General features: G+C 34.7%; 1 protein-coding gene across 2 annotated transcripts in view; it reads right to left on the reverse strand.

Annotated features, from left to right (window-relative positions):
* Nucleotides 1-321: 321 nt before the first annotated feature.
* Nucleotides 322-26,536, reverse strand: part of SLCO1A2 (solute carrier organic anion transporter family member 1A2) — a 47,652-nt gene continuing 21,437 nt past the window's right edge. For both annotated transcript variants that reach the window (XM_036867139.1, XM_036867138.1), the window contains exons 10-15: nucleotides 25,327-25,522; nucleotides 20,944-21,109; nucleotides 13,518-13,690; nucleotides 7,688-7,752; nucleotides 6,999-7,116; nucleotides 322-1,216 (exon numbers count right to left, since the gene is read on the reverse strand). In XM_036867139.1, coding sequence (XP_036723034.1) covers nucleotides 1,000-1,216; nucleotides 6,999-7,116; nucleotides 7,688-7,752; nucleotides 13,518-13,690; nucleotides 20,944-21,109; nucleotides 25,327-25,522 — 935 coding nt within the window. In that variant the 3' untranslated portion in view covers nucleotides 322-999. The remainder of the gene's footprint in view (nucleotides 1,217-6,998; nucleotides 7,117-7,687; nucleotides 7,753-13,517; nucleotides 13,691-20,943; nucleotides 21,110-25,326; nucleotides 25,523-26,536) is intronic.

A 26,536-nucleotide genomic window follows, 5' to 3' on the forward strand; every position in this document is an offset into this window, starting at 1 on the left:
ACTACTGAGCCCACGTGCCACTGTTACTGAAGCCCACGCACCTAGAGCCCATGCTCTGCAGCAAGAGAAGCCACCACAGTGAAAAGCCCGCGCACCGCAACCAAGAGTAGCCCCTGCTCGATGCAATTAGAGAAAACCGATGCACAGCAACGAAGACCCAACACAACCAAAAATTAATTAATTAATTAATTTAAAAATACTGAAAAAAAAAGGACTAGTGTTTTTCTAATATTGACCTTTCATACTTTGACTTAGACATTTGTTTTTAAGAGAGAGTTCAGTTGCCAGGTTTGAATTGCTGAAAAAAAAAATACAACAATCTTTGCTGCATGATTTTTAATTACCTGATTAAGTTTGTCAGTACTCTGAACAAAATGAGCAAATATATGACGTGAGTCAAAAAGCAGGGAATGAATTGAAATCAAGTGATGGCATATTAGTGAGTAATCTATTTTAAAAGAATCATGTCTGGAATGAATAGGAAGAGGTAAAGAACAATTCCAAAATAGATTAAAAAGATTTACTCTTCTTTCACATGAAGAGATAAATTTGAATAAAATACTTAAATATTCACATAAGAAGATAAGAATTTCAGTCTCTAAATAATCCTGATATCAAAGCAGAAATTCAATGGAATTAAATAGATTTTCCTAATAGGAAATTTTTAGAATCATTTGGAAAGGATGTGGGAAATATGCCCTTATTTTGCATGAGTGAAAAGAGAAATTGCTGTTTTAGCAATTTAACATATAAATAAAGCTGGTTCTAATATCCTATTTTGAAGGTTATTTATAAATGTCCCTCTGAGGAAGATCTCAGATGCCATTGTTGCCTCAGAAATACCATCAGTGAACATTTTTTTACCTTGAGTAAAGAAAAATGTTGAGGTTCTTAAAGACAAGGAAAAATTACCTGCAGTAAGTACCTCTATTGATTTTAAAAACAATTAAGTTGTAGTGTGTTCTCCAATTCTGCGAAGCATGATATAAAAAAAGAGCGTTATAGTTTAGTTTTCAATTCATCATCATTCAAAACTTTGGAATTTTGATCCATCTCTTTGCCCTCATTTTCCTTCTCTGTAAACTTGGCCTCAAGCATAGTTTCTGAAGAGGCATTTTCCTCTGGTAGACGATGCTTCCTCAAAATAAGGAGGATTAAAAAGGCTGGAATATAGCTTGATCCTCTTAGCGCTGCTGGCAATCCAAGGTAGATGTATCTATCAAAAAGAGTTAAAACATATTAAAACTTACAAAGATAGTTTTGCATATTGTTAATTATTAATATTTTACTCTCATAAGGAGAGCAGCAGCTAATTGTTTTGCACGTCAACCTTATGAATGAACCTCATGAACTCACTTATGAATTCTAATGTTTGTTAAAATGAGTTCTGGGATTTTTTATCCAGAAGATCGAAATTTATTTCCCTCTTCGCTAATCTTTTGTTACTGTTTTTATTTTATCTTTTTACATTGAATAGACTCCTCAACTTAAATTTAATACTGACAGGGATAGCAGTTTTATTTCAATATTTAGTAAGAATGCTTCCAAAGAATCACCACTAATTATCATATTTACTCCTGTGTTTTCTTAGATGATCTTAATCGGGTTAAGGAAGTTTCTTTCTCCTCTTCTGAGTTTGCTCAGAGTTTTAGTTGTGAATTTGTAAAATATCACTCAATCATTTTCCTGTATGTAATTAGCAGAATATCCAAGATTATTATTATAATTCTATAACAAACTCTATTTGTTAGTTTTTATACCTTATTGGATTCAATTTGTTAATTTTTTGCATGTATATTTACAAGTAAAATCAGCTTATACTTTTTTCCTTATACTGAACTTGTCTAATGTCAATATCGAGGTTGCACTAGCTTTGTAAAATGAATTGGGAAATTTTCCCTCTTTTTCCGTTTCTAGGAATAACTTGTATAATGCAGGAATCATCAGTTCATTGAAGGTTTGTAATACTTGCCTTAAAAGCTTCTGGACTTGATGCCTTTGGAAGATGAGAATTTTTGACTGATTCAAATATTTTAAATGGCTATGAAAATATTCATGTTTTCTATATATTTACAATAAAATTTGATAATACATATTTACCTAGAAAACTCTCTATTTAACATGTTTCCAAATTATTATGTATAAAATTCCTAAGTATCTGTACTTATATTTCCTTTTTAGTTCCTAATAGTGTGTATTTGTGCCTCTTCTCTTTCTTTATTTGCCTTTCCAGATTATTGTTATTATTATATTTCAATCTTTTAGAAAGCACAGCTTTTTGGGGGTTACCTCTATGGTATGTAGTCTATTTATTAATTTCTGCTCCTTATATTCATTTTCTACTTCTAAAATTTTCTTTTATTAGGAAACATTTCAAGAATGCAGGAAAAAAAGAGTTAAGCATATTTGTACTCACCATCCAGGTTTTTTAAATGATTAAATTTTGCCATTTTTGTTTCAGACCAGGTTAAAAGAAAATATTTAATTCCTGTGATCCTACTACATTCTAACCCGTCCCAGGTGTAACACTATGTTTAATTTTATAGATTTTGTTCCTAGTTTATTTTTATAGCTTTACAAAGTATGCATGTATCCATTCGTAATTTATACAATTATTGTATATATTTTTACATTTTAAATAATTGGCATAATACTATTTTTTTATTTTGAAAGTTTTTCTATCAGCCCACCATTTTAAAACTAGGCTCATACATGTAGTTCTACATCATTTATTTTTAACTGTTGAACAACATTGTGATGTATGAACATGAAAGCAACTCTTCTGCCCCTTTCCTGTTTACCCATTTCTGTCTCCCTCTAACTTTAAAACCCTAATTATAGGAACGAAATCACTAAACAATTGAAACTAACTCCTGACTTAAAGCTTTCTTTAACGCACACCATGCTTTGCCTAGCCTGTTGATTCTTTTCCTAGTTAAAAAGAAGTAAGAGTGAAGAATTAAATAGTTAAAGAATGTTTAGCTCTCTGCTCCCAACAGCTCCCTTAGCAATCCTGCAGGCAGATCATTCAGGCAAGATAACATCCGAAGAGAGAGTCAGCCAGTCTGCACTCTGTGGGAATGATGCAGAACCCAATCTCCTGCCTCCATGATTCACTGAGATTCTTCCCACCCTCCCCGTCCCCCCTCCCCCCCCTCACCCCCCCCCCATTTTTTCCTTTAAAAACTGTCATGGCTAAGCAGAATCTTCGGAGTTGGTCTCTGGGCACAAGTCCACCTTCTCCCCCGATTGGCAGATTTTCTGACTAAAGCACCTTTCCTTTCTACTGACACTGCCTCTCAGTGTGTTGACTTTTGAGTGGTGAGCAGCCGAACCTGAGTTCGGTAACAAACACACCACGGCTTATTATCCATTTTCCTGTGGGACGCTTTTGTTCAAATTTTTTTTAAATATCAACAAAACTGCAACATAACTTTGTTGCCATGTCTCCTTGTGCATGTGAGCAAGAGTTTCTTTAAAATATGTGTAAGCATCTTAGAGGATTCAGCTTGGTAAATATTGCCCAAATGTTCTTTTCAATAGTTTTTATTCACCACCAGCAGTGTATGAGAGCTCCGGATGCTTCCAATTTGTGTTCTATCATTCTTCACTGTCTATGGAGTTTTCTGTTGCAAAAACTTTTTAAAATTTTATATGTAGTCACATTTGCCAATTTTTTGCTCTCTGGTTTGTGTTTTTGTTTCAACCCAAACCCAAAGCAATAAGGATCATAAAGATATTAGGATCTATGGTTGTTGATGACCTATCTGCTATTGGTCTAATTGTTATTTCTTTATAAGCCACATGTTTATTTCTCTGGGTAGTGTTTATGTTTTTTCTTTACCTTGAGCATTTGTAATTTCACTCTGATATGTCTATTTAATTTATTCCATTAGGCATTTGAAGTGCACTTTTGATCTGAAAATGTATGTCTCTATTAAATTCTAATGAATTCTAAGCCATTAATTCTTTAATTTATCTCTGCCATTTCCTCTATTCTCTGTTCTAGAAAATTTCTGAGATATATCCTTTAATTGCTAATTGGTCTTTAACATTACTTATGTAGTTCATTTTTGTTAAATCATTGATTTACATTCTAGATAAATTCTTCTGTACTCTCTTCCATTTCACCAATTCTTATGTTGACTTGAAATTTATTATGTATTTAGGATTCTTTTTATTTCAGTGCTATCCATTTAATCTCTAATATTGCCAAGAGTTCTTTTTGATATTCTTATTTCTGCTAGAATTTTTTCATAATTTCTTATTCATTTTTAACGGGTATTATGCCATCAATTTATTATTTTTAAACATATCAAGCTGGTTAAACATACTTATTTTAAAGTCTTTGTCAGATACTTACATTAGATTAAATTTAATATGGAATAAAGTAATGTTTCAATTGGTAGTTTATGTGCTTGTCTTTCTTACTGTTGGATTTATTCATGTATTATAACATTTCAGTTTACAAGCTCTTCTTGAGTATTTTGTTGTTCTTTGTTTATTTTGGTTTTCTTTGCTGTTCTGTTTCTCTGTATTTACTCCTCCAAATTTGATCATTTTCCCTTTGCTTTTCCCAGTCCCCCAGGTTCTTAGGCCTTTCCTAGTTCTTTTCATAGTGATACTGGGAATAATCACAGAGGGAACAGATCACTTGGTCTAGTTCTTGGGTGTATCTGTATCTTATTCCCTCCTTAGTATCACAGCAATAACGTGCAAAAGGGTTTCGTTTTAAATCTCTTTTCCAATGAGGTTTGCATCATTTTCCTATGGTTGCTGTTAGTTGGGTTAAAAAAAATCACTATATATCTACTAATAGATAATTTTTGCACAATTGGATGGTTCAATCTTCTATATTCTCACTAATTTTTCATCTGTATTTTATATTCACTTGTAGAAGTGTGTTGAAATTTTCCACTCTAATTGTAGATTTCTTCTTGTAATTTTGTGAATTTTTGTTTTATATATTTGAGTTTATGTTGACAGATTTATATGGGTTCATGATTGTTATATATTTTTGGTGAAGTGCTTTTTTTATTATTAAGTAATATCCTTCTTTAATTCTATTAATTCTTTTCACTTTAAATTCTACTTTGTCTTACAGTCATTAATATAACCACAGAAGGTTGATTTAATATTTGTCTGGTATACATTTTCTGACCTTTATCTTCAACCTTTCTTTGCATTATATTTTTAGGCTGTCTCTTGTAAACAACACGTAGCTGGAATTTGGAAAACGTCAATATGAAAGGCATTATCTTTTAAGAAGCAAGTTCAATTGGTTTACATTTACTGCGAAACCTGGTATATTTAGGCTTTATTTTCAATTATTTTTTGGCTTTTATTTTCCTATGCCTTACTTCCATCAAATTTTCCTTAATCCTTTCCCCACTTTTCATTAGATGGTAATAAATGTAAGTGATCATCCTTACATTTTTGGCCAATTTTTAAGTTAATCAGTATTTCTGTTCTCAAGAACTGTAAAAGAGTCCTAGATCTTACCTGGATTTTAAGCTAACAAGTTAGCCTGCCATAGCTGCATGGAAACTGGCAGAAGATACAAGACTCCTTGATCAGAGACAAAGGACTTTTACAGCAATCAGCACAAGCTTCATGTTCAGGTTAGTTTTCACCCCCCAAGTCCCGAAGTGGGGACACAGGAGACCCAGGTTGTGCACACACTGGGTTCGGGTCACAGCTAAGCAATCCTGAGTTTAGGAAATCCCTATCATTTAAATGGTTTGCAAGCAAATCTGTCAACATTTGCCCCAGAGGGAGATGTTACCTTTATCATCCTGGACAGAAAACTCTGCTCCAGAGGGAAAGACCATTTTTATCTTCCAAGGTCACTTACTGTTCAAACATCTTTGAAAAGATAGTTCAGAACAAAAGCGTCTGCTGACAAGATATGCCAAAATTCAAGGAACCCATGAAGAATTGTCCATCAACATGTAACTCTTGTTTCTACATTGTATTAGTTTCTGATGAATTTTCTCATGAGTACACTTCATTGGTCACTCTAATTCACCTGACTGACAGAGGATGGTACCAAATATAATACTTTTGTCTGAAATAGCATTTAATCAAAGCTACTATCAACAGGAATCAAAGCAGCAGGATAAGGCCAACCTACACTAGGGATCCTTGGCTTTCCTCAATTGTGATGCAAACCCACTGCATGCACAGTAGGTATCTGTGCCCACCTCCATATTACCCCTGTGGAACTTTAGGGGAAAGGGGAACTGATGAAAACATGAATCTCATTCTGTCTGCTGTCTTCACAGTTCTTGACATACATCCTTTTTACTGATCAAGAGAAGACCTTAGACTATTTTAGATAATGCTAAATCATTTTTAGAAAATGAGTTTTCTTACTGCCCCATAAGGAGAAATTAATATAAATTTAAACAAAATCCAGGTCTCCAAATGGAAAAGAATGTGAAAACAGAAAGAGAAAAATGGAAGAGTTTTGTTTAAAAAACAGGTTAATATTATCATATGAGGTTTGTTCAAAATCAGGTCTGTTATTAAAAATAAAAATAAAGTTTTAAGAGACATGAAGAATATTGTGTCAGTGAAATTTAATAAGGGAGGAAAAAATACCATTTTAGAGATCAGAAGTGGATAGTGAAAGGAAGTAAGGATTTAACCTAGTAAGATGTTGAAATGATGTAGGATTAAATGGGGATACTTGAGAGTAATATAATTTAGATAGGTAGCTTCTGTACAGCCATGACCTTCAACAATATATTGATTGCAACCAATTTAAGGAACAAGATTTTGAAAGCCACCCATGCTTATATTTATCAAGTACTTTGCAAATATTGAGGAAATAAAATTCTAGTATATAAATAAGAATTGGAGATACAGTACCACTATCTATTCTGGAAACAAAGGCAAAAGTAATCTAGTCCTTTGGCAAAGAAAATGTTAGATATGAATGGTACCGTTTTACACACTGTCTATGCTTAGAAAGTAATTTAAAAAATTATCCTTACCTGAAGTTGGTGGAATCATATATCCTACATGCCCCTGACTCACCACATTTCAAAGTACCCCAGTGTAAACATGTGGAGTCCACTAAAGCTCCAAAATATATAGGTGCAGGAATTCCAGCTACAATTAAAAGGGAGAAAGAAGAATCCATTAGCAAGGTAAGAAGATATATTGTTTTGTTTGGAAACATTTTAAGTTTATTCGTAGAACAAATAAAGTTTAACAAAATATACATGTATTGCTTTAAATTTTACTTTTAGAAACTGGAAGTTACTTTTACTGTAAAGTTTTTAGATTATAAAAAATAGGTAATCTGAAGGATAAATGCAAAATAAATATCGTCAGTAGAGAAAAACACTGAATTAATGATTCTTTACATTTTTTTTCTGCAATGTTTTGGGCCAATCACATGCATATTATACTTTAACAAAGCATTTCCTGTTCCTTTGCTTTTCAAATTGCATTGATGAAAAGCAACTGATGAAAAGTAGAATTAAGGTCAGGTAGGTCTTTTTCAAATAAAAAAGAGAAGTTCTCTATTTCTTTTTGTTCTTCATTCTCACACTAATTACAAAGTGCTGTTTACAAGCAGAAGGGATATTTGCTAGACTGTCACTCTGAGGGAGTGATTTCATCTACTTAGTATTTAATAGTGGTCTGATGTGATGTTGGGAAAAATAACTATTTTTACCTAATACCCTTGTGCAAAATGCATGTAATCCCACACCAAGAGACTTCTCTTCAGGCTTGATACACCTAAAAAATCAATGAATTCATAAATTTAAAAAATAGACATTTAAAATCTACCACAGTTTCTTAAAAGAACTGTTTGTGTGCTAGTAACACACTAAGCCTTAGAAAATTTTCCTGCCTGCTCAGGTCTTGGTTATTCAAGGCCTGATTATCCAGTTCATAACCTTCACAGAAGCCCCACCTCTGGTCCTTGGCGTTTTATCCATCACTTTTTGTTCATTCATTTCTATCATAAAGTTATCAAGGAAGAAAATGTTTCATATCAGTTGATTTCAACCCCAGTATCCTCTTCTTGAATAGTATTTCTTGATTCTAATGGTTAAAACTTTAGCCTAAAACAAGAACAATGCAACCCTAGGTGTATTTAAATTATTTGTATTAACAAAATACAGAAAAGCCAAGAATTTTAAAAAATAAATGTAAGGAGAAAAGAAAGCCAGAATAAAAATTTTCAAAGGAAAGTGATGAAAAAAATCCAAAGCAAACATATTTTAAGTAACTTGGTATCTTTTCAAGAGTGGCACAGATTCCTCCATTCTCTCCAGAAATTCCCTGATGTTTTCACTGTTGCCTGAAATTCCTATGAGTAGAAATGAAGACTATAATTCCCCAATGGCACTTTTTGTGCTCCAGTCACTTCAACATCAGCATGGCTACCTGCTCCAAGAATTCACTTGCAGAGTTCCTCTGTATTCCCTTCCCTTTTTGATTAACTCAAAGCTGAGAAAATGAAAGCAGCTTTCTTCACAAAAGTACGTAGTACATTTTTAGCAAAAACATCATATTATTGGCATTTTCTTGGCATAAGTATTTTACCAATTCAAGTAACTCTTCAGTGTCATAGACTGAGATACAGTTGATCTGGTCATTATCTATCTAACACGTAGGTTATTTAGACAGCATCAAAGATTTTACTGAGAAGGAAGTAAGAAAAGCCAGGAGACCTAGCATGACCCTCTTGCTCCCATAGTTACCATTTAATACAGAAAATAGGCATTTAAATTTTACTGAAGAATTTTTCTTTCTCCTCTATTTCTAATATACCACCTTATGATCTCACAAAAGCATGCAATCCTTATAGCTAAGAAACTGTAAACAGTTTAAACTGTTCTCCAAATGCTGTCACTATTTGACATTGATAACAACATTAATTTCTAGAATCCAGAAATATGAAAGAAAAATTAAAATGCAAATTATGGGAAAATGCTGAGAGAAATTAAAATAGTTCTTAAAAACTGGCAGAGTAGCATAGCTGTTGCATCCCTCTACTATCATGGTAGGAGATCCATGAAGATTCCACAAAAATAGAGAAAAGCATAAGTATATCCATAAAAATCCAGGTGTTAAATTCAACAATGTGATCTTGGCAAGAGCTGGAGGAAGAGAGTAAAGATATGAAGAGAGCTGAGAGCATGATTAAGTATTCATCTTAATGGAAAGTAGATATTATTACTGAAAAGTTTTGAAATTGATAACTAAAACAGAAATGTAGCTAAGAATTTCAATAATCAGGTTAGCCATTGGAAAGATATGACTTTTAAAGCAGCAGAAGAAAATCCAGTAAATACAATGGAAAGCAAAAAAAGAAGAAAAAAGTCAAATAAATAGAATATATGAAATAAAGTGGCAAAAGAGCCTGATCACATTAATTACAATAAATATAAGTGGGTTAAACTCACCAATCTGAAATTACAAAATCAAATCTAGCATATTGTCTATAAAGTGAAATAGAAGATTGAAGATTGAAAAGAAAGGGAAGGAAAAAGGTGTAACAGGAAGCAGTGAACCAAAAGAAAGCCAGTACTGCAATTTTAATAAGAAACAAAATAGAATTGCCTGAAAGAAATGACTAAAAGATAAAGAAGAAAATTAAGTGCTGCTAATAATAGAAGTATAATGATCAAAGACACATTTACATCCTACAATATAGCCTCCAAATATATAAATTAAAAAACTGACAGAATTATAGGAAGAAATACATCAGCAATTGTTAAAGATTTTAACATCCATCTCCAAAAAACTGTTGAATTAAGCAGACAAAAAACAAGCATAGATTTACAAAATTTAGATAACACAGTGATTAACTTCAATCCAAGAAATATGGAAACTGTATATCCAAAATGCAGAAGTTACACTTTCTTTTCAGAAACACATGAAACACTCAAAAATTGAACATGCATTATGCCCCAAAGATAGCCTCAATAGTTCCCCCCCAAACCCCACATCTGTCATTATATTCTCTGAACATGAAAATGAAATAACAATAATAAAGGATACCTATAGAAATTTCTCATAAATATGGAAATTATATAACACATAAATAAATTTTGGTTTGGTGGAGCAAACATAAAAGATATTACAAAAGATTTAGAAGTAAACTTCATGGAAAATACTAGTTCAGATATAACTAAAGCAATGCTTGCAAGGAAATGTATGATTTTATTTACATTAATCAAAATGAGCAAATTATCTGAGTGTTAAACTCAAATAGTTGGATAAAGAAAAACAGAGCAAGCCCAAAAGGAAAAATATTTTAAAATAAATAAAATAAAGAGCAGAAATAGATGAAATAAAGATTATCAAAAGCAAAAACTGGTTCTTTAAAAAAGAAAAATAAAACAACCTCTGGCAACAATAATCAAGAAAAAAAATAAAGAAGATGCAATAAACAAAATACAGAAAAAAATGGAAAATCCTTCAGATATATCAGAGAATATCAGAATGATAAAAGAATATTATAAACACCATACACTAACAAGTATACAACTGGTGTAAGCAGATATGGAAAATGTGAATAGACACTAACATTAAATAAATTAAAATAATAACCAAGTATCACTGACAAAATAAGCCCAAAGTACAAATAGTTTTACAGGTGAATTCATAAAACTTTCAACAAACAGATATTTAATGCAAGTTGTTCCAGAAGTTTTAAAATAGAAAATGTATGAATTCATTTTTGTGGACCTAGAAAGATTCAAAAAAACAAACAAAAAAGAATAGAAAATAAAAGGTATGTTTTACTTATCACCACAGATATAATAATTTTAAATAAATTATTATTTAAATCAAATCATATATAAAAATATATTGTGATTAAGTATGGTTTTTCTTATATATGCAAGCAATTCAATGTAGAAAAAAATCTATCACTTTTTTCCACTACACTAAAAGCACTGAGTTGGAAGATTATATGTAAATTTTTTCCTAGATGAAGAAAAATATATTTGATAGTTTAATACTGATTCTATTATTAAAAACTCAGAAACTAGATGAAAACTCATACTAAAAATCTATAGCAAGCATCATATTTAATGGAAAAATTTTACATGATTTCCATTAAAATTAGAAAAGAACAAGAATACTCACTATCACCAAATAGTTTAACACAGTTTTGGAGGTCCAAGCTGATTCTGTAAGAAAATTTTTAAAACCTACGATGTGTAAGGTTTGGAAGTGAAGAGATAAAATTCTCCATATGTGCACATATTTCTACATAGAAAACCTAACAAAATCAACAAGTTATTAGAACAAATAAGAAAAGTTGCTGGATAAAAAGTAAACTTTAAAAGATCAACAGCATTCCTCTAAACCAACAATAACCAACTAGAAAATATAAAAGAAAATAACACCATGTTAAATTACAAATAAGTACATGTCCATATATGTATATTTGGATATATATGGGTACATATATATTTGCAATTGTACATGGTACCATTTTGTGTGTGTGTATATATATATATATATATATTATATATATATATATAATATATATTATATGTGTGTGTGTGTAGTATCTATAAATGAAATTTTAAATAAATGGAAAAATATTCCATGTTCACAAATATTTGATGTCAGAGTTTCTCCAATTAATATATAGAATCCATACAATCAAAATTCATATGTGAGTATAAAGATCCATGCATTGATAGCTAAATCAATTTTGGGAGAAAAGAATAAAGGAAGAGTGAAGGTGAAAGTGGTGGGTGGGTGAGGAAGAGCTACTGTATGAGACATTAACATATGCAATGTCACTGGTATGGGAACAAATAAACTGTGGAACAGAATAAGAATGAAAATGGCCCATGTTATATAAAAACTTTAAATATGATAAAGATGGCACCACAAATCAATGGAAAAAAGACCTCTTACTTGTGCTATGATGCTGGGAAAACTACTTTATTTTTTGGAGAAAAATAACACTGAATATCTCTCTCCCTTGAGCCACACATAAAGATAGACTTGTGATGACTTAAAGAACTAGGTAAAGCTGTATAGCTAGTAGGATAAAATTTAGGGGAATACTTTTATAAATTAGGAATATGGAAACCCTTTTGAAATATGACTCCCCAATGCACAAACTCTCAGGCAAGAAAATTGTTAGATTTCAGTACAACAAAATTTAGGATTTAATTTCATAAAAAATACTATGAAAAAATTCAAAGGAAAGATGAGAGACCAGGAAAAGATAATTGTATCAAGTAAACAATATTAGATTAATGTCTATAATTCACCAAGAAAAGTATAGGAATTATCATGAAAATGGGCAAAAATAATGAATAAGCATCTTGAAGCAGAAGCATTAATAGCTAGAAAAAAGTTTGAAGAAATTCTTAAACTCATTGAATTAGGAAATCACATATTAAAACATCAGTGAGCTACCATTTTACACCCACTGGAAGAGTCAAAACCAGAAAGTTCAATCATTCTAAGTGCTGGTGAGGCTATAAGGAAGTAGAAATTCCCATGTATTGATGTACGAGAATAACTCATAAGTTATTGGTGTATAGCAGTACTTGGTGAATTTATGTATCTGTGTGCCTTTTGAACCAAAACAAATTTATGGCACAACACTATTTGTGTAATATAAAACACAATACACAAAAAACTTAATATTTTACAAAGGAAAGTACGTATTTAAGAACATATGTCTATCATATTAATATAGATGCCGGTGGTGATAGGAAGTGGGGAATGGAATGAAAAAAATGAAAATAAAGTGAAATAAAACAAGAGGGAAACCTTACCTCACCTAGGATAAACTATGAACTGAGAATTATGATCAACTTAACTCTGCTTCAAGATGAAGAAAAGAGAAAACAATGCACTTTGTTTACTAGGCATGTTTAGAATTGTTTGCAAGGCATGAAGCTGCTGTAATTGGAAAAATACATGTAATAAACCTAAGTCTGAATCCTAGCTCTGCAATTTCCTAGTTTCAGTAAGCCCTTCAACGTTTGTGTCTCACAGTAGCCTTATAAGACAGTTGAGCATTCATTATATATCCATTTTTTAATTAAAGATAAAAGGAGCTCAGAAAGATCAATTGACCTGCCTTTTGCCCTGTGGGTAGTAACTGGTGAAACTGAGACTTCCGACAGCTTTAAACTCTGCTGTCCTATAGGTTGAACTATAAGAAATGACAGCTAGGCAACCACTCTGTACCTAGGAAAATGATCATTTCACATGGTTTACCCTAAAATATAAATGTGTCTCTTCTCGGGTTAAACAATGAGAGGTTCGCTAATTTAACTCTAAGAAATAAGGTAGGAAAGATAGGGAGGCAAAAACCAACAGATGAACATTTTTATTGATAACTTTAAAATTTGGTAAAATTCAACAATGTTTAATGGGAAAATCTTAATAAATGGTACATATAGAGCACCACATTCTTAGATACTGTGGACTTCAAGTGGCTTTCTTAGAAAAAGCTCCCTTACTAAATAACCAGAAATAAATCTAAATAAAGAAAATAATTCTTGTACCTCAGGAGAACCATATATCCAGGGATGGCAGATAAAGAATAGATGAAACTGCTGACCACCGACAAGATTAAAAAGTACTGGAGAATCATGGAACAGTCCTGTCCCTTGTCACATAGCCCAAGAACTGCAGATGAATTTCCTGGTGTTTGAATGCAGCTACAATTTTGGAACACCTGTCAAAAATAATATATTATCCTATTTAAGGAAGGAAACTTTTGAATACAAATCTCAAATATTTTCTGCATTCCTAATGAGGTCAAGATAGACAGTTTGTTCCCTTTGTTCTCATATCCTTTATAGTGTCTCAGGATTATCTCGTGAAACAAAACATAGAAGGGTGGTTTCCGAAAAAGTGTATTTCTTTCTAAATTTGAGTAAATTTGCAATAGCTCTGTTGCCTTAAAGTCATGCTTTTTAGAAACACGTGCTGTTTTGCCACATGCTAAATATGACAAATAAAATTTGTTTCAGAATGTTCAGTTGAAATATTTACTTACCAATAAACAAAGTTTTGTTTCAAAAAATATAGTTTATTTCACAAACAGAACAAAGTCAACCCTTTTTGAAATCTTATGTTCCCAGGTTTCAATAAGAATCAAAATTTGGAAGACGTAGCTTCAAGATGGCGGAAGAGTAAGACGCGGAGATCACCTTCCTCTCCACAGACACATCAGAAATACATCTACACGTGGAACTGCTCCTACAGAACACCCACTGAACGCTGGCAGAAGACCTCAGACCCCCCAAAAGGTAAGAAACTCCCCACGTACCTGGGTAGGGCAAAAGAAAAAAGAAAAAACAGAGACCAAAGAATAGGGACGGGACCTGCACCAGTGGGAGGGAGCCGTGAAGGAGGAAAGGTTTCCACACACTAGGAAGCCCCTTCGCGGGCAGAGACTGCGGGGGGCGGAGGGGGAAGCTTCGGAACCACGGAGGAGAGCGCAGCCACAGGGGTGCGGAGGGCAAAGCGGAGAGATTCCCGCACAGAGGCTCGGCGCCGAGCAGCACTCACCAGCCCGAGAGGCTTGTCTGCTCGGCCGCCGGGACGGGCGGGGGCTGGGAGCTGAGGCTCGGGCTTCAGAGTTCGGATCGCAGGGAGAGGACTGGGGTTGGCGGCGTGAACACAGCCTGAAGGGGTTAGCGCATCACAGCTAGCTGGGAGGGAGTCCGGGAAAAAGTCTGCAGCTGCCGAAGAGGCAAGAGACTTTTTCTTGCCTCTTTGTTTCCTGGTGCACGAGGAGAGGGGATTAAGACCACCTCTTAAAGGAGCTCCAGAGACATGCGTGAGCCACGGCTATCAGCACGGACCCCAGAGACGAGCATGAGACGCTAAGGCCACTGCTGCCGCCACCAAGAAGCCTGTGTGTGAGCACAGGTCACTCTCCACACCTCCCCTCCCGGGAGCCGGTGCAACCCGCCACTGCCAGGCTCTCATGATCCAGGGACAACTTCCCCGGGAGAACGCACGGCGCGCCTCAGGCTGGTGCAACGTCACGCCAGCCTCTGCCGCTGCAGGCTCGCCCCGCCTCCTCTGTACCGCTCCCTCCCCCCGCCTGGGTGAGCCAGAGCCCCCGAAGCAGCTGCTCCTTTAACCCCGTCCTGTCTGAGCGAAGAACAGATGCCCTCAGGCGACCTACACGCAGAGGCAGGTCCAAATCCGAAGCTGAACCCCGGGAGCTGTGCGAACAAAGAAGAGAAGGGGAAATCTCTCCCAGCAGCCTCAGGAGTGGCGGATTAAATCTCCACAATCAACTTGACGTACCCTGCATCTGTGGAATACCTGAATAGACAACAAAGTATCCCAATATTGAGGAGGTGGACTTTGGGAGCAACGATATATATATGTATATATATATTTTTTCCCCTTTTTCTCTTTTTGTGAATGCGTATGTGTATGCTTCTGTGTGTGATTTTTGTCTGTAAGCTTTGCTTTTACCATTTGTCCTAGGGTTCTGTCTGTCTTTTTTTTTTTTTAAGTATAGTTTTTGGCACTTGTTATCATTGGTGGATTTGTTCTTTGGTTTGGTTGCTCTCTTCTTTCTTTTTTTTTTACTTTTTATTTTTCTTTATGACTTAAAAATTTTTTTAATAATTATTTTTCATTTAAATAACTTTATTTTATTTTATATTACTTTATTTTATTTTATCTTCTTTTTTCTTTCTTTCTATTTTTTCTCCCATTTATTCTGAGCCGTGTGGATGACAGGCTCTTGCTACTCCAGCCAGGGGTCAGGGCTGTGCCTCTGAGGTGGGAGAGCCAATTTCAGGACACTGGTCCACAAGAGACCTCCCAGCTCCACGTAATATCAAATGGCGAAAATCTCCCAGAGATCTCCATCTCAACACCAAGACCCAGCTTCACTCAACGACCAGCAAGCTACAGTGCTGGACACTCTATGCCAAACAACTAGCAGGACAGGAACACAACCCCATCCATTAGCAGAGAGGCTGCCTAAAATCATAATAAGGCCACAGACACCCCAAAACACACCACCAGGCGTGTACCTGCCCATCAGAAAGACAAGATCCAGCCTCATCCACCAGAACACAGGCACGATTCCCCTCCACCAGGAACCCTACACAACCCACTGAACAAACCTTAGCCGCTGGGGACAGACACAAAAGACCTACAATAACAAACCCAAAACAATTAAGAAAATGGGAATAGGAACATACATATCGATGATTACCTCAAATGTAAATGAATTAAATGCTCCAACCGAAAGACATAGGCTGACTGAATGGATACAAAAACCAGACCCAAATATATGCTGTCTACAAGAGACCCACTTCAGACCTATGGACACATACAGACTGAAAGTGAGGGGATGGGAAAAGATATTCCATGCAAATGGAAATCAAAAGAAAGCTGGAGTAGCAATTCTCATATCAGACAAAATAAACTTTATAATAAAGACTATTACAAGAGACAAAGAACGACACTACATAATGATCAAAGGATCAATCCAAGAAGAAGATATAACAATTGTAAATATTTATGCACCCAACATAAGAGCACCTCAATATAAAAGGCAAATACTAACAGCCATAAAAGGGGAAATCAACAGTAACACAATCATAGTAGACGTTAACACCCCACTTTCACCAATGGACAGATCATCCAAAATGAAAATAAATAAGGAAACACAAGCTTTACATGATACATTAAACAAGATGCACATAATTGATATTTATAGGACATTCCATCCAAAAACAACAGAATACACATTCTTCTCAAGTGCTCATGGAACATTCTCCAGGATAGATCATATCTTGGGTCACAAATCAAGCCTTGGTAAATTTAAGAAAATTGAAACCATATCAAGTATCTTTTCTGACCACAATGCTATGAGACTAGATATCAATTACAGGAAAAAATCTGTAAAAACACAAACACATAGAGGCTAAACAATACACTACTTAATAACCAAGAGGTCACTGAAGAAATCAAAGAGGAAATCAAAAAATACCTAGAAACAAATGACAATGAAAATATAATGACTCAAAACCTATGGGATGCAGCAAAAGCAGTTCTAAGAGGGAAGTTTATAGCAATACAATCCTACCTTAAGAAACAAGAAACATCTCAAATAAACAACCTAACCTTACACCTAAAGCAATTAGAGAAACAAGAACAAAAAAACCCCAAAGATAGCAGAAGGAAAGAAATCATAAAGATCAGATCAGAAATAAATGAAAAAGAAATGAAGGAAATGATAGCAAAGATCAATAAAATGAAAAGCTGGTTCTTTGAGAAGATAAACAAAATTGATAAACCATTAGCAAGACTCATCAAGAAAAAAAGGGAGAAGGCTCAATAGAATTAGAAATGAAAAGGGAGAAGTAACAACTGACACTGCAGAAATACAAAGGATCATGAGAGATTACTACAAGCAACTATATGCCAATACAATGGACAACCTGGAAGAAGTGGACACATTCTTAGAAATGCACAACCTTCCAAGACTGAACCAGGAAGAAATAGAAAATATGAGCATACCAATCACAAGCACTGAAATTGAAACTGTGATTAAAAATCTTCCAACAAACAAAAGCCCATGACCAGATGGTTTCACAGGCGAATTCTATCACACATTTAGAGAAGAGCTAACACCTATCCTTCTCAAACTCTTCCAAAATATAGCAGAGGGAGGAACACTCCCAAACTCATTCTACGAGGCCACCATCACCCTGATACCAAAACCAGACAAAGATGTCACAAAGAAAGAAAACTATAGGCCAATATCACTGATGAACATAGATGCAAAAATCCTCAACAAAATACTAGCAAACAGAATCCAACAGTACATTAAAAGGATCATACACCATGATCAAGTGGGGTTTATCCCAGGACTGCAAGGATTCTTCAATATATGCAAATCGATCAATGTGATACACCATATTAAGAAATTGAAGGATAAAAACCATAGGATCATCTCCATAGATGCAGAAAAAGCTTTTGACAAAATTAAACACCCATTTATGATAAAAACTTTCCAGAAAGCAGGCATAGAGGAAACCTACCTCAACATGATAAAGGCCATATATGACAAACCCACAGCCAACATCATCCTCAATGGTGAAAAACTGAAACCATTTCCACTAAGATCAGGAGCAAGACAAGATTGCCCACTCTCACCACTATTATTCAACATAGTTTTGGAAATTTTAGCCACAACAATCACAGAAGAAAAAGAAATAAAAGGAATCCAAATCGGAAAAGAAGAAGTAAAGCTGTCACTGTTTGCAGATGACATGATACTATACATAGAGATTCCTAAAGATGCTACCAGAAAATTACTAGAGCTAATCAATGAATTTGGTAAGGTAGTGGGATACAAAATTAATGCACAGAAATCTCTTGCATTCCTCTACACTAATGATGAGAAATCTGAAAATGAAATTAAGAAAACACTCCCATTTACCATTGCAACAAAAAGAATAAAATATCTAGGAATAAACCTACCTAAGGAGACAAAAGATCTGTATGCAGAAAATTAAAAGACACTGGTGAAAGAAATTAAAGATGATACAAATAGATGGAGAGATATACCATGTTCTTGGACTGGAAGAATCAACAAAGTGAAAATGACTCTACTACCCAAAGCAATCTACAGATTCAATGAAATCCCTATCAAACTACCACTGGCATTTTTCACAGAACTAGAACAAAAAATTTCACAATTTGTATGGAAACACAAAAGACCCCAATAGCCAAAGCAATCTTGAGAAAGAAAAAGGGAGCTGGAGGAATCAGGCTCCCTGACTTCAGACTATACTACAAAGCGACAGTAATCAAGACAGTATGGTACCAGCACAAAAACAGAAATATAGATCAATGGAACAGGATAGAGAGCCCAGAGATAAACCCACATACATATGGTCACCTTATCTTTGATAAAGGAGGCAAGAATATACAGTGGAGAAAAGACAGCCTCTTCAATAGGTGGTGCTGGGATAACTGGACAGCTACATATAAAAAATGAAATTAGAACACTCCCTAACACCATACACAAAAATAAACTCAAAATGCATTAAAGACCTAAATATAAGTCCAGACATTATCAAACTCTTAGAGGAAAACCTAGGCAGAACACTCTATGACATAAATCACAGCAAGATCCTTTTTGACCCACCTCCTACAGAAATGGAAATAAAAACAAAAATAAACAAATGAGACCTAATGAAACTTAAAAGCTTTACACAGCAAAGGAAACCATAAACAAGACTAAAAGACAACCCTCAGAATGGGAGAAAATATTTGCAAATGAAGCAACTGACAAAGGATTAAGCTCCAAAATTTACAAGCAGCACATGCAGCTCAATTTCAAAAAAACAAACAACCCAATCCAAAAATGGGCATAATACCTAAATAGACATTTCTCCAAAGAAGATATACAGATTGCCACAAACACATGAAAGAATGCTCAATATCATTAATCATTAGAGAAATGCAAATCAAAACTACAATGAGATATCATCTCACACCGGTCAGAATGGCCATCATCAAAAAATCTACAAACAATAAATGCTGGAAAAGGTGTGAAGAAAAGGGAACCCTCTTGTACTGTTGGTGGGAATGTAAATTGATACAGCCACTATGGAGAACAGTATGGAGGTTCCTTAAAAAACTAAAAATAGAACTACCAGACAACCCAGCAATCCCACTACTGGGCATATACCCTGAGAAAACCATAATTCAAAAAGAGTCATGTACCACAATGTTCATTGCAGCTCTATTTACAATAGCCAGGACATGGAAGCAACCTAAGTGTCCATCAACAGATGAATGGATAAAGATGATGTAGCACATATATACAATGGAATATTACTCAGCCATAAAAAGGAATGAAACTGAGTTATTTGCAGTGAGGTGGATGGACCTAGAGTCTGTCATACCAAGTGAAGTAAGTCAGAAAGAGAAAAACAAATGCTGTATGCTAACACATATATATGGAATCTAAGAGAAAAAAAAAAGATTCTGAAGAACCTAGGGGCAAGACAGGAATAAAGACACAGACCTACTAGAGAATGGACTTGAGGATAGGGGGAGGGGGAAGGGTAAGCTGGGACAAAGTGAGAGAGTGGCCTGGACATATATACACTACCAAACGTAAAATAGATAGCTAGTGAGAAGCAGCCGCATAGCACAGGGAGATCAGCTTGGTGCTTTGTGACCACCTAGAGGGGTGGGATAGGGAGGGTGGGAAGGAAGGAGACGCAAGAGGGAAGAGATATGGGGACATATGTATATGTATAACTGATTCACTTTGTTATAAAGCAGAAACTAACACACCATTGTAAAGCAATTATACTCCAATAAAGATGTTTTAAATAAATAAATAAATAACCATTAAAAACGTTAGAATTTTGTATATGTTTAGACCCAGCAATAAAAAAAAAGAAAAAATCAAAATTTGTATTTTATTTTGATTACCAACCAACCTTATAAGTGACATTTTTTAGTCAAGAAAACATGCTCAATTCTATCTTCTTAAAAACCTGTCAGGATGTAAAAATACAGAAAGTGCATGTGTACATATACACAGGAAAAAAGAAAAAAAACCCAGCAAAGAGATTGACTGATTAACTGAGAGCACAACTGCCTACTTTATCTCAGTCTAGAGTGTTTTTATTTTCAGTCTAGAGTATTTTTAAATGAAATTAAGTAATAATGTCAACTGTTATGAAATTAAAGAGCAGGGCTCAGACATGCAGAAGATTTCAAATAAGATCTAGGAAGTAAAAGATAAATTTAGTGAGCACATAGAAAGTAACTTATTTTTTCCATAAAAAATTTTAATTTGGTTTTGAGGAAAGACTTTAATTTTACTTTTGTCAAATATGGACCCGGTTCATCGTTGGAATGTGCCAATGCAGTGCATAAAATAAAAGTTCTGTATAAAAGGCCAATAAGATGTGTTACCATGTTTATTCCTGTTCCAGAGGATGTCTCACAACCTGCAAGACAAGCTGACATGTATGACAAACCATCGTTTCCACATACAGGGTCCCATATTTTAGCTGGACAGTTACAATCCATGTTGCAGTCAGCAAGGATGACATTTCCCACATGTAAATCTTGTTGCACTCTGAAATGATTTAAAATAATGCCATGGATATTGAAAGAATATTAGAGCATTTTCTTTTTCTTTTCATCTCAGTTCCCAATTATATTTCTTCTACTCCCCAAAATAGAAGCAGAAATCTGTCAACTGTCAATGTATGGCCTGGATACTATAACTCTGCAAGAAAATATACCTTACTTTGGTGACCACAGCCAGTTTTTCAACGATCTCTTTCAGGTAAACAAAAGCCAATAAATAAACATTAACTGAGCACCTACTATACAGAAAGTATTTTTCCAGGTATTAATTAGAACTCAAAAATGAAGATGAACAAATCCCAGTGTTAGTCCACATGGTGGAAAATAACAAGAGAGATCATATTTTATAAAAACAATCTCAAGCGCTCAAAATCTGTAAGTGCAAAGTCTGTAAGTGCAATTTATAATGTATATAATACATTTAGCTCCAGAAACATAACTACTTGAGTAAACAAATACATTCTTCTAGTATAAAAGGTGTTCAGTGATCAGCAAGAAGACCAATTACCAGCTATCTATAAACAAGACACCACTGTGAAAATCCCAGAACACAGTTGTGAGGCTGGAGCACCTCCTGAGCCACAGAGACCAAGAAGGATGACCTTAGAAGGATAACAGGAGCAGTAACACTCTGAGCAGATTGCCCCTCCCCCAGGCTAGTACAACACCACATCAAGACAGTCCCCCTAAGCCTATGGTTTCTCCAGTGGGAAAAGAAAGCCCAGTGCCCCCAGATTGTGGAATGCTTTCCAGGAGGCCCACTCAGATCTTTCCACAAGGGGATCACTGGGAGAATCTGTGGGGTTTGACCACTGGAGAAGGAGAGGGGGGCAGGACTTACAACAACCAGCAGTCAGATCTTGGTAAACTGCATTCCTGCTTGCAGCAGTGCCCAAGCAGGGATCCCAGCTAGTGCCCCTGCCCATTTGCAGAGATGAGTGGTGACCCCATCTGGCCAGAGAGCTCGGTTGGCAGTTCTGCCTGATTTGGGTTCCCAGTCAATGGGCCACCCTGGCCATGGAGCTCCACCCAACTGCTAAGTATAGCCTCCAGTCCTACCCATCCAGAAAGCCTGGCCAGAGAGCCTGGGCAGCCACAGAGCCCATCCTACAGCCACAAAGACCCTGAATAGTCAAAGGAATCTTGAGAAAGAAGAATAAAGGTGTAAATATCACACTTCCTGGTTTCAAACCATATTACAAAGCTATTGTAATTAAAACAGTATGGTATTGGCATAAAAACAGTCACATCGATCAATGGAACAGAATAGAAAGCCCAGAAAAAAACCTATGCATGTATGTCAATTAATTTACAACAAAGGAGCCAGGAATATATACAATAGGGTTGGGAAAGTCTTTTCATAAATGGTGGCGGGAAAACCAGACATCCACATACAGAAGAATGAAACTGGATCCTTATCTTACACCATACACAAAAATCAACTCAAATTGATTAAGATTTAAATTTAAGACCAGAAACTATGAAACTCCTAGAAGAAAACATAAAGGGTAAGCTCTTTGACTCCAGTATTGGCAATGATTTTTTTGGATTTAACAACAAAAGCACAAGTAACAAAAGGAAAAATAAATGAGGGGGATGACGTCAAACTAAAAAGCTGCTGCACAGAAAGTGAAACCATCAATGAAATGAAAAGGCAACCTATGAAATGGGAGAAAATAGTTGCAAATCATATATCTGATAAGAGGTTAATTTCCAAAATATAAAGAACTCCTACAACTCAATAACAAAAACCAAATGATCTAATTTAGAAATGGGCAGAGGAACTGAATAGACATTTTTTCCAAAGAAGACATACAAACAGCCAAACCAGTAAATGAAAAGATGCTCAACATCACTAATTATCAGGGAAATGCAGATCGAAACCACAATGAGATATCACCTCATACCTATTAGAATGTTTAAGGGGATGTCTATTATCAAAAGGAAAGAGGTAACAAATGCTGGCGAGAATGTAGAGAAAAGGGAAACCTTGTGCACTTTTGGTGGGAATGTAAATTGATAGAGCCACTGTGGAAAACAGTATGGAGTGTCCTCAAGAAATTAGAAATAGAACTACCATATGATCCAGCAATTCCACTTCTGGGTATTTATCCAAAGGAATGAAAATAGACGATTGAAGAGATATCTCTATTCCCATGTTCATTGAAGCATTATTCACAATAATAAGACATGGAAATAACCTATGTGTGCATTGACAGACGAATGGGTAAAGAAAATGTGGTATATGTATATATATACACACACACACACAAAATGGAATATCACCCACCATAGAAAAGAAGGAAATCCTGACATTTGTGACAATATGGATGAGCCTTGAGGGCTTTATGCAAAGTGAAGTAAGTCAGAAAGAGAAAGAAAAATGCTATATGATCTCACTTATTTGTGGAATCTAAAAAAACTGAACTCACGGAAACAGTAGATTGGTGGTTGCTGGAAGGTAGGAAAAGGAATGGGGAAACGTGGTCAAAGGGACAAGCTTGCAGAGACGGGGTGAATAAGTTCTGGGGATATGATGTACATCCTAGTGACTATGGTTAACAATGCTGTATGTTTTAAAGTTCCCAAGAGAGTAGATCTTAAAAGTTACCACACACACACACACGCAAAACTGTAAATATGTGAGGTGATGGATGTGTTAACTAACCTTATTGTGATAATCATTTTGCAATATATAATGTATCAAATCATCAGATTATACACCTTAAACCTACATGATTTTTTTGTTGATTATATCTCAATAAAACCAGGGAAAAAAAGTTTTTTAAAAAGGGTCTAACTCAGAGAAAGACAAATATCATATGATATCACTTAGGTGGAATCTAAACAAAATGATACAAATGAACTTATTTACAAAACAGAAACAGACTCACAGACGCAGAAAACAAATTTATGGTTACCAAAGTGGAAAGAAGGGAGGGATAAATTAGGAGTTTGAGATTAACAGATATACACTATAAAAAATAAATAGAATTATATAAAAAATGAATAGTTGATATAAAATAAACAACAAGAACTACTGTATAGCACAGGGAACTATATTCAATATCTTGTAATAACCTATAATGGAAAAGAATCTGAAAATAATATATATATATTTATATATATATGTGTGTGTGTAACTGAATCACTTTGCTGTACACCTGAAACTAACACATTGTAAATCAACTATACTTCAATTTAAAAAGAGATCTAAAGGTCTAACAAGATTACTTTTCTTGTGTTCAATGTAATATGATGAAAAGAACGCTAGCATGGGAGTCTAGAAACTGAATTAAAGTCCTGACTCATGACTAGATTATGCCTTTTTACATATTTGCTCTGGGAATCAGGATAATTGGAGATGGAGATAATCTTTAAGATTTTACCAATTTTAAATTCTATTCTTATATATTGATGGAGTTGAAGAGGTTTTCCATGACCTCCCTTTGTCATTTAATCTCTCTGAATCTCAATTCTTCATCTGTAAAATGAAAATAACAACAGCTATCTTAAATGGAATTTGCAAGACTCAAATAAGATAATATATAAAATTACTTTTATGATTATATATTTAATATTATTCCAATCGTATAGTCCTTGGTAATTTTAAAGGGACCATTTTAGGATGCTCTTCATTTCAACTCATCACTCCATTATCTAGATATGTCCTACGAATGACTTTTAGAAATTCATATCACTATGCAAAACCTTCCTGTGAACCCAGGTAACCCTCAAAATGCAATCTAAAACCATTCAACAACATAGATATACCTATACAAATAAAATATATAAATTTATATAAGCATCGATATATCATGTATTAGGATTCAGTTACGTTAAATTTAAGCCCATCGTGGAACAATATAAAGGTGATTGAGACTGTATAGTCAACTCTTAATTTTACCTGTTTATGGTTGTATAAAATATATGGATAACACATCCTAATACAACCTAAAACCATAACTAGTTTCTGTGATATTCATTTTACTATCTACTAGGATATCACAAAGACAAACACACACACACACACACACACACACACGCAGTCATAAGCTCACTAACTCTGTGATATATTCCCAACCTCTTTAATAAGATGGAGAAAGACCACAAATTAGCAAATAATCTGGTCATGAGTAATCACTGTAGAAAATATGTTATTAACTTTTGAAAGAGTATGACATTCATTAGAAAACAACATACCCTTCGTAAGAGGTGGTTATGCCAGCAACTGAAGAATTATCACAGATCATGAGAAAACACAAAAAATAGAGAAGATACTCAATTAAGGATAACCAACATCCTATGTGGGCAGCTTGTATGACAGTAATCTTGAACTTCTTCATAATTAAACCACCAACTATATATCCAATGCATATTGGAGGTAAGTTATAAATACCTATAAATACAAGTAAAATGTTATGTACAAAGTGACTTAGCAAAGGAAAAAATATGATAACACATTTATCTAATATGTCTCACATAAAAAACCATTTAGGTCCCACTCATAGTGAAGAAGGCTAATTTAAATTTATCCCCACTTAGTTATGCATTACATACAGAGAGATTTTTAAATGCCCCACAACATCGAAATATATTTTAGAAGACTGTTATCATTGTCATTCATTTAATTAATAGCAGTAAGTTGTAAATTTCTTGTATGCAGGGATCATGGTCTATATCTCTTTTCTTAGGATCTAGGTAGAAGTGGCAAGTCAAAGTCTACCAGTCATTTATTGCTTTCCGTTCTTTCAGGTGGGATTATATATATAATGATTTGTATATAACATATACAGTATTATATAATCATACAGAGAATGATTTGTATGATTCTGCAGCTTTTTATTCCCACTCTGATTGTTAAGAATTTGACTCAGCTCAAGGTATTTTAGAGGTACTTTGCTGAGCCTGTGATTGTCAAGTGTCTTTACATTTAATGTCTTGCTGCTACTGACTAGCACTCTCCCTCCCCCGATCCTCCCCCCAAAAAAGGAAAAAGAAAGGGAAAAGACAGCCCTAGGTTTCATCTTTACAGTGCCAGGGTCTGTTCACTGAATCACACTCTTGGGAGAGCTTGTTTAATATCCATTCTCAAGTCCCATTCCAGAGAGTCTAACTTAGTATATTTGAGATGGGTCCCAGGTATCTGAACTTTTAACAAACAATCTAGGTGATGTGGGTACATGTAATCTGGAACTTCTCTTTTCAAAACAGTAAGAAAGATCCCAGGAGAAACTCAGGGTGGAGTAGAACCACCGAGGTTAGTGTGGTTGCAGGAAAATCAGAATGTATGGGCTGCGAGACATCTCAAAACACCAGGGGAGCCAGGGAACTAAGTTAGAAACCAAAGAATTCATGAATTGGAGCCAAAAAAGTAAAACCTGGATGTGAAACAAAATTCCTGATGAGTTAA

The sequence above is a fragment of the Balaenoptera musculus genome, chromosome 10, assembly GCF_009873245.2.
Source record: "Balaenoptera musculus isolate JJ_BM4_2016_0621 chromosome 10, mBalMus1.pri.v3, whole genome shotgun sequence".
Classification (NCBI taxonomy): Eukaryota; Metazoa; Chordata; class Mammalia; order Artiodactyla; family Balaenopteridae; genus Balaenoptera; species Balaenoptera musculus.